This window comes from Orbicella franksi, chromosome 11, assembly GCF_964199315.1.
Source record: "Orbicella franksi chromosome 11, jaOrbFran1.1, whole genome shotgun sequence".
Classification (NCBI taxonomy): domain Eukaryota; kingdom Metazoa; phylum Cnidaria; class Anthozoa; order Scleractinia; family Merulinidae; genus Orbicella; species Orbicella franksi.
This window is the reverse complement of record NC_138155.1, coordinates 23043133-23052765: the sequence shown is the minus strand read 5'-3', so window position 1 is coordinate 23052765 and position 9633 is coordinate 23043133. Positions and strand designations below refer to the sequence as shown.

The 9633-nt window shown below is 38.9% G+C and overlaps 1 protein-coding gene across 1 annotated transcript; it reads left to right on the top strand.

The window, feature by feature from the left end:
* The first annotated feature begins 1864 nt into the window (after positions 1-1864).
* On the top strand, positions 1865-7937 carry LOC145502602 (uncharacterized). The gene is made up of 7 exons (XM_081481929.1): positions 1865-2539; positions 3371-3492; positions 3626-3660; positions 5274-5296; positions 5689-5782; positions 6261-6464; positions 7436-7937. The coding sequence occupies exons 1-7, from the start codon at positions 1997-1999 to the stop codon at positions 7921-7923; spliced, it is 1509 nt and encodes a 502-aa protein (XP_081338055.1). The 5' UTR covers positions 1865-1996; the 3' UTR covers positions 7924-7937.
* Positions 7938-9633: the final 1696 nt, after the last annotated feature.

The following is a 9633-nucleotide window of genomic DNA, read 5'->3' as shown; positions in this document are numbered from 1 at the left end:
AGGTTAAACCTTAAAATGTGTTTGATAGTTTAGTCTGGGTTTATGTTGTTAAAATATTATGCCCCGCAGGCTGTGGATTTCAATTTTCTTCGGATACTGAAGTCGACGACCCATTGGAAGTTCTCAAGGAAGGAGATCAAAGAGCTGTCGTACTACCATCCAAAAACTGTACCATTAATGAATCAACTTCAATGTATCTTGAGTGCGGAACCTGGCGTCCCATTGACAAAATGTCCGTGCTGAACACGTTTAGATTAAATCAGAGTTGTATGGATAGCCCCATCTTAAAGGCAAGTGATTTAATTTTACCTAGAGTGTATAAAGAGGAGGAATTTACCCAAATTTTAGCAGCACGGTTGCCTTCAGATTTGATCGTATACCATTTGGAGGCCAAAACCGTGCGAGAGCAAAAGCAGACATTGCTATTTGGCACATAATTATGTAATATATATATAGCAATACTTCTTTATTTGACAACATTTGTTAATTGTCTGTCATATGACGGGAAAATATTGGCTTCGAGAAACTATATAGCATTGATTTGGGTCGTCAAAAATTTCAAACATAGTTTCTCTTCAAAACAAAGCGCAATATTGATATTAACATTTACACGAAGGTTATCGTAAAAATTACTTATGGACCCATCTACACTACGCCGGAGAAATTTGAAAACGCAACTTTATTTCTACGGTTAGGCCTTCCGTCCACACTAATCCGTCACGAAAACGGAGCTTTCCGAAAACACTCTTCAAACCGGAGGAGTTTGAAAAAGCCGCCTTTGAATTTTAGTGTGGACGAGAAACATTTTGAAAATGAAGTTTCTCGAAAACCACGACTTCTTGATAATCATGTCACTAACCCTGACCCTTAAGGGTGCTCTCAAGCTTTTCTGCCGCCGGTGATTGATGCGTTTATAAATTTCTCCGGCGCAGTGTGGGTGGAAAACATTTGATGCATTTTCGGAGTGAAAACTCCGTTTTCAAGTTTCTCGGGCGTAGTGCATGTGAACGAAGCCAAGTTTGATAAACACTTCTGTTGTCCTTTTCGTTATATTGAACGGCTCCTTGAACGTCTTAGTTTACTTTCTAAATAATATGAGTTGTTTCACTGCTCTATCAAAATAATATTTTTTTTCATGTTTTCGTTATCTAGGTTGACAATGAGAACATCTCATCTTTGTTGAACGGCCGTGTAATAAAACTTGGTTTGACCTGTCTTCCGGCCAATGGAGAGCCTTGTTTGATTTTTAAACTTAGAGGATCCGTTAAATGTAAGTTGATATTTCCTTGTATTTTATTTTCCTGGGCCTATGAGCTGTTCACCAACAAAAACATGATAGAATATTAGCACCTTGCCATAGACAATGATACCGTAATGTACTTTTAATTATCAGAGGCTGTTCCTCGAAATATCTGTATCCTATCCGGCTTTTTGCTGGATGGGAAACCGTGGGGCACTTAGCCTTTATACTAACGAACCTCTAGGCCGGAGGAAACTTGGTACTTCCAGCGAGTTGAAGGTCTATATATGATCCTGAAACTACACTCTTCAACTCATTTGAACCCACACCCTTCCCCCCAATAAAGGTGTAGATGATAGCCTTGGAACCGGGTCCTTGATTAAGTCTGGTGTATGTAAATTTGGGTTATTTCGTCGTCATGTTTACTCATCGTACCATTTGTAGTTGTAATTAAAGTTGTTCTCTTACTCGTAAGGGACTATTTTTTAGCTGTTTTACTCTTAAAAAGATTACAAGCATTGGTACATTGGTTACACAGTATATTAAGCCCTGACTCTTAAAAGTTGTCTTGGAACAGCTTTTTGCATGTTTCAATTACCAAGACAAAGTGCCCGTTGTGCAGGTCAGTCTTGTTAGCAGGATAATTAATTCGTGGCCTTCAGGATAATTTATTCGTGGCCTGCAGGATAATTTATTCGTGACCTCTAATGTGTTTGATCCACAGGTCCATTTAATCGGAAAAAGTTATTGCCTGCGATGTCTTTAACGATGCTAGCTTCGCCATATTGGATTTCAAGCACATCGCACAAAGAAATTTACACCTTATCCACCATTTCATATAAACCATCACGAACTCACAGCTTCTCGCTGACATGGAAATCCTCTTCATATACGTTACCTTCAAGTGTTAGCCACACAAGTATCACACCTATCAACCAAGTTGCTACTTCATTTAGGCCGACACAAACTGTACGCGTAGCCACCACGCCTTTATTCCGAGAACCTCAGACAATATCTAACGAGGGATTATCATTGTTTGTATCTCTCTCCGCGAATACAATTTCCCAGCCACTGACCGGTAACACAAGTATTCAGTCGACACCTGTTGATAACGATGAAGAACTTTCAATATTTCGTGGAAAAATGGATTCAACCCAGTCTGTGTTGTCACGAATGACTTCGCGCTCTGTTCTACACTCGACTAATACTATAACAGCATTTAGCTCGGTTTTTGTAAATGAAAGTATTGGAATGAATCAAACTTTAGGAGATGGAGACCAAAAAGCCATGATAGATAAGGTAAGGTTATAGTCTTGATTTCGCTCATTTAACTGTTTTATATACGACAGGGGCTGTGAAATTGCCTTCCCCTTTTCGTGACAAAATCTTGCCGCATTTTTCTCTCACCGCAAGAACCCTTAGATATTAATAGATATTTATAACGAAAAGTATATTTTTAAAACGCGCTCTGTGATTGGATGAGAGTGGTTTTCGTGCGCTCGTAGGCTATTTTCAAAAATCATATAACAAAAAGCCGCTTATATTTGCAAATATAATTGATAAACATTTGTGTGCGACTTGCAGGACTTAACCGTTTGTGTCTTTACGAGTGGTTTAAGGTATTGGTGTTGTAATCTAGAGCTATACAAGTTTCAGTTTTCAAGCCTTCGACCCTGCCACTAAATGGAGGTTCTCTTGGTAGTCGTTAGTTATAGGCCCAGGTCAAACTTTAAACATCACAAGAGACGAACTATAATTGCAATTTGAGTCGATCCAAACGAGTAAAGCTCGACCGTTTGGTGAAACGTCGAACTTAATTCGAATTTAGATCTAAATTCAGTCGGACAAACTCTGTTGAGTCAAACGTCGAAATTTAATATCACGAACGTACTTCGCTCAGTTTAATTCGTCTTATGTGAAGTTCGACGTTTGACCTGGGCCTTAATCACGCATTGTGAATAACTAACCGTTCTGCCTCCCACCAGTTGAGATTTGTAGCCTTGTTTTGTTTATTTGTAATGTTTGTTTCGTCTGTTTGAGTGTGACACCTCGAAACTTAGTAGTTCAGTGTAGCTCGAGGCTAAGTACATTGACTAAATATGTCATTCTTAATTCAATTCATTTCCTCAGATGAGCCCATCCATGAGCCGGATCATGTTGACGGCTGTGATCCCAGGAATCATGGCGGGCATTTTAATCATCCTTGTTTCACTTCTGTTGTGTTTCCTTGCCAGAAGAATGGGTCATTTGATGTAAGTATTCGAATTTTTTTTTTCCGAGTGGGTTTTTTTTGACCAAGACTATTTCAAACCAAGAACTACGAACCATTTCCTTAACACTATTAAAGACTTTTTACAAACCATGTACAATTGTATTTCTTTTCAGACGTGTTGGAGCTGACAGAGACGGGGACGGAGAAGGTTAGCTAGTCTTTTGTTTTTATTTGTTAAGAATAACCATCGAAATAACCCACGACCTACTCCAATCTGGCCTTGACAACTCTGTAATTTAATAGCCGAGACCAACGGTAATCTAATCCGAAAATCTTTGGTTAGAATCTCACCGAAGTCTAAAAAAGTTCTGGTTTGCCTTTGTGCTCTCACATTTCCTTACTAGGGCTAATATTCAAAAGGAAACTGTTTGGTTGATTTGAATTCAGTTATAAAATTGCTATAGACTTAATTCTCTGATTTCCCTTTTTCGAAAGAAAAATCTGATACAGTTTTCGTTTGATTATTGGTCTTCTTCCTGATTAAACTTGCTTGGGCCTTAATTGTTTTTCAAATATATTGTAGAGCGTTCCGCATGAAAGGTCCAGAGGCCGCTTATTTTTGAGAATCGAATGGAAGAGTCAGTATATTATTCAAGAAATCGGAAATGAGATTGTGATTTAGTTCCTATGCGAGAGAAAATCACTATTGCTTGAACATGATAACTTTAACGAAGCCACAACGATGGCTTAATAGCCAGGTAGATAACGATCGAGTACGTTTGATTGCGGCTATGATAACGGTATGATAAAACGACCGCGATTGGAACACTAGCCATTTCGTTTAGTTCATGCTAGTCGATCAAACATCAGAAGGGGTGCTGCGGTTTTGTTCAGTATTAGACTCTAAAGGCCAATAGTTCTATAAGGACACTAGAGGAAGTTCCTCTTCTATTTTGGACAGCTCTTGTGGATTCCTTAAGCCTTTTCTGACTAGATCCAAACCAAAGGGTCACGTAATGTGATCGTATATTTTAATCTGTGGCTGAATTCTACGCTTTTTAGATAATTCATGTTGAAGCTATTGAGAAGTACTGTCATGTGATACTGTTAACTAACTGCGCTATACCAGGGAGTTTTAGCTCTTAGATGTCTGATTGTGACCCTACTTTCATGTGGTACTGTTTGTCATGCTGTACAAAAAGGTTATAAATTTTAATCTTAAGATAAAACTATAATGTGTGACCATTCAAACGAAAGCTATTGAGCAGTACTTTCATGTGGTACTGTTATTATGCTGTACAAGGTGGTTGTTTAAGTCTGTGGATGAAACCCTGGTGTGCGTGCGGTACTCCTGACTGCTTTCAGTTTCAAACTTGTAAGACTGTGTAGCCGCAAGTTGAACTTGCGGCAAGTAGAGACTTGCGTTGGGTGGCCAAACAGACTAGTACAAGCAAGTCGCAAAAAAACATGTCAAGGCAGACATATTCTGTATTTCATTGGCTAATAACAGGCATAAGGACGTCTCTCAACTTGCGTTCACTTGGGTTGGGTGGCCAAACCGTGAAAGACCTGCGTCGACTTGCGTGCAAATTTGATCTCGACCAAAGTGAGCGTAAGTCAACGCAAGTGCACGCAAGTCCTGGCCAAACGGACTCGCAAGTAGACCCAAGTTTTCCACGTTGTCTGCTTGCGAGTCCGTTTGGCCAGGGCTTAAAACTTAAAATATGTTTAAGTTGGACACAAAGCGAAGCTAGAAAAACATCTACCCCTAATAAGTTAGAAAGTACATAGCAAACTGTTTTTCGTTTACTTCTCTTTTAGACAGGGTACACTCTTTTAGTGAGGTGAGTCAATTTCAGCGTTCTTACGTGCGAAGTTATACTCATATTGATTTAAAAGGAACATTTTATTTCGAGTGATTATGGCAAACCGGAATAATTAAAGTATGATTCGTGCAGTTTAAACTCATTTGAGAATGGCCATGTGTTCTTAGGCAGGACACTCTCGCTGCCGTCCACCAAGATGTATGAATGGGTACTGGCAAATTTAACGCTGGGGGTAACCTTGTGATGGAATAGCAGCCCATCCAAGGGCGGGGGAGGGGGTAGATATACTCCAAGCTGTAGTCGTTTCATCAGTATTACAGAAACTGGGATAATATAAGCTCCGGCTGTATATGGGCCACTGGCCTGATGCAAACTCTTTACTCACTTACAATTAAATCACGCCCATACAGGACGCTACCATCCATGGAAGTGAAGAAAATGTTTCTGTTTATGAATTGGTTGAGAGGGGAAATTCTTCAGGTGTAAATGAAACTCAGGGATCAGGTAAGATTTAACAAAAAAATCAAAAAGAAATAACTGACTTCTTTCAGTTCCATGCTTTATTTTTTAAGCCTTACGATAATAGCTAAGGCATTAACTACTAAAGGTCTCTCCATGCTATTGTGCATGTAGGAGTGTCACTGGTTTCTCAGTGATGTAAAACCGTGTTACGCTTGATTCATACTAACGACATGACTACATAACGATGTGATCACTTATGTCGGTGAGGTGAACATCAACATGAAGACATAAGGAAACGTCAGTTCTTTTTCCTTATTTCTTTATGTTCATGTCCGCCTTATGTTGCTATTATGTCGTTATGTCTTAATGTTCACACTGCAAACATAACAACAGAACGTCCTCTTTGTGTCGTTATGTTTTTGTCGTTATGCTGCTAGATAGCGTGAACTAGGCCATAGATGTCTACCCGTATCTTCAGTAAAAGTCATCATGATTAATCATAAACTTTTTATCTGCTTAGTTTCAAATGCTGTGTATCAAAAAGATGATCAGATTGAGTTCCAAGAACCTTCAAACCACGCCAAAAAGCCTCATGACGCGGTAAACATATATGCCGAACCATTTGGACACATTGCTGGTACAAATGTACACACTGATTCTGCTTTAACCCCCTTGGATAATGCTCTTAGATATCAGAATCTCCTGGGGAAAAAGTTAGAAAGTGGTGAGATGATTTAACTTAATATTTAATTTTTACGTTTACAGAATACAGTCGAGTCTTCACTAACGGCCATCTCTAAGTAATGGCCACTTTTTTTGTCTTGGCGAAAAGCCCATACATTTTCTCTTATTCTAACCTCTCTACAACGGCCATCTCGCCACAACGGCATCGGCCAATAAAACGCGTCCAGATTGACAGAAAAATCTCTCCACAACGGCCAGTTAATTAACGTCTGACGAGCGGTGTATACAAAAGCCCATCTTTATTGGAAAAGGTCACAAAACGTGATCCATGTACACTGCGCGTCGTTGGTCTCTGTTTCTGTTTGGTTTCTGTTTTATTGATATGTTACGTATTTACATGCTACAATAAGCATTTAAAAATGTTAAACCATTTGAAAAAGTACAAGTGTCATATTGTACTCCCACCTCCCCAAAACGGCTACCTCTACACAATGGTCACTTTCCTCTGTCCCCAAGGTGGCCGTTGTGGAGAGGTTTTACCAAATCAATAAAATGCCGAGAAGGCAGGTGTTGACAACACAGGAAATCATTAGCTAAGTGATATTGCCTTGATGTACCGCCAAATTCTTAGAACTGCATCGAAAGAATTGTATGGCAATGCGTATAGAAAATTGATATTTCAAGTTTAGAAACTGAAAAGATTTAATCTCGTGTTTGTCGTATGAAAAGATCAGTTTTGGAAATTTGAAAATGGGAAATTTTGGAAAACAAGTGCTTGGATTATTTTTAGTGGACGTCCTCTAATTATTGAAGCTTATTGAAGACTGAATTACTCAAAATTTACAACGACGGTCTCCGATCATTTACGAACCCTTACGGAGTGTTCCGAGGATGATCAAACACATTTTCGAACGTTCCCAGACCTTCAGTGATTTGTTGAAGATACTAAACACACAATATGTTTTAATTTCTTATTTAAATTACGTTTTTATTATTTGAACACCTTGGCAGTGGAATATGCGTCGAGATATTCTGTGCCTCAAGCCAGGCCCTTACACCACGAGGGCTCGGATAAGACAATGGAAAATGGGCCCACTACATGTACGAGCGCGCCATCATCAAGTACTGCGGAGGGCCCTTCAAACATGGAACGTAGGGAGAGATACACATTAAGGGACATTTTAGTTGAGGACTTAGACATAGAAACGTCCGAAGCTCCTGAGGACCTCTTTGAGGAAATACGATTGCGACCTTCATTGCTCATTGAGGAAAGAACAATCCCTGGTCAGAGTGAAGACTGTGATAATAGGTGTTGTGCAAACGCTTTGGAAGAGAATTTAAATTCATCAATTGAACTGAACAAGACATCTCAAACCTCCAAAAGACAGATCGAGCAACTGGAAAGGCATCCATGTACGGTGCACGAAAAGTCCAAAGAGAACAAAACTAAAGTCAGTTCCTTGAAAAAGTTTAAGACTTTCTTTAAACTGACTCTTTAGTTCTATACTGACTTCCACTGAGTCGCATGGATAGTTTGAAACTTGAACTATCGTGTTTGGGAAACTATTAAAAGAGTTCAAGAAACTACGGCAATCAAACTGAGGGAAGCGAGTCAGGTCTCGCTATAATCTAAATGATTTTAGTTTGTCTCTCATAGACAAATAATTGCTAAAGGCAAAGAGGCTTGAAACCTTCTCTGCCGTAACCCAGAACTTGGCCATTTCACGTTTGTTTGTTTTTTTTTAGAAATGACAAGACAGGAACAAGGAGGTATTACGCTTGTTCAGATCCACTGTGCCACCCGTTAAACAAAGTAAATGTCAAAAATGTCATTCCTTTTTACTGAAAAAAGCAGCTTAGCTTAGATCTTAGAAGGAATTCTCGATCTGAAGAGGGACAAACTTAAATGTCGCTTTTCTCTATCCCGAGATGTTGGACAAGAAAAATAAAATCAGAACTATGTAAAGCTCATTCTTTGTCAGGTAAACATTGAAGACAGTCGGACGAAATCTTAATTAAACCTTAACATAGTTTGTTTTTCAAAGTTAATCTTAGCAGATTTCCTTTAAACATACAAACACGATTTAAAAACTCTAACTTGAAGTATAAGACTTGACCACCCTGAAGGACCTCCTCAAGTAGAGAAGCAATTTTATTCAGTTCACGTTGTTACAAGTAATTAAAGGGCAAGAGTTAGGTTAACACTATTTCCGTAAGTTCCCTTTTACTGACACGAAATAAGCCCCACATGTGGATTTCTTTCACGTATGACTCTTGATCTTGTGGTGTTAACACTTACTTATAAATTTCCGTCATTAGTAATTACCGACCAGTACTGGCTCACCATCACTTTTAATAAACAAAAAATGCGGCCATATGTATGATTTTTTTATATCTCTAAAGTGCTAAATTTTGCTGACTCTTTAACAAACAGGGTTACAGACAGTCTATGGGCGCGACAAGCAACTCACCCTCCCCTTCCCCAAAACAGAAGTTAATCTTAACAGTTATCAAACCGTATTCCTCTGAATCATGCAGAACTCATAAACGTAGGTTTCCTCTAAAAAGATCTTCAAAAAATTCACACAAACAACATAGGAGTCGTAAAGAGCAAAAATCGCTCTAGTCTTCCCGCAAATTTACTGCTTGGTGAAGCTTTTTGAAATTCAAATTACGTTCACTCATTACTATTCATATTTCATCTTTAACTTCGCACGCGGCAACTGCCGAGTGACGGGAAAGTAAAGTTGCTTTGATTCTCCGTTGAATAATCTTCAAGACACTAGTTCCTGCGTGGAAAATGTATGTATTGAACGACGACCAGGAGGCCTTTCTCTTACCGTGCACTGAAAGGGGGCAGTGAACAAATGCTGAATGTATACATATCTATTGGCAGAGGAGATGCAGACTTTCAAGCACACTGTCTACAGTGTCGAGGTAACTCATTTCTATAGTTTCCTTACATTTAGTCTTCTCTAAGCATGTTGTTGAAAGACGTTTATTTCTTTACCTTTTACATTCCCAACGTGTTATAGAATTCAAAACGGTTTAATTGCTCCACTACGTCGAAACCGAAGTTTATATTTGCATATTTAAACGTTGTTTACCTGGAATTACATGGTTGAAATTGTCTTCGAGCGAGATCTGCACCCTGATTTTATGGAATTGTTTTTTGGGTGAATCTTTCGTTTTTGTGCTCGTTACAAAAA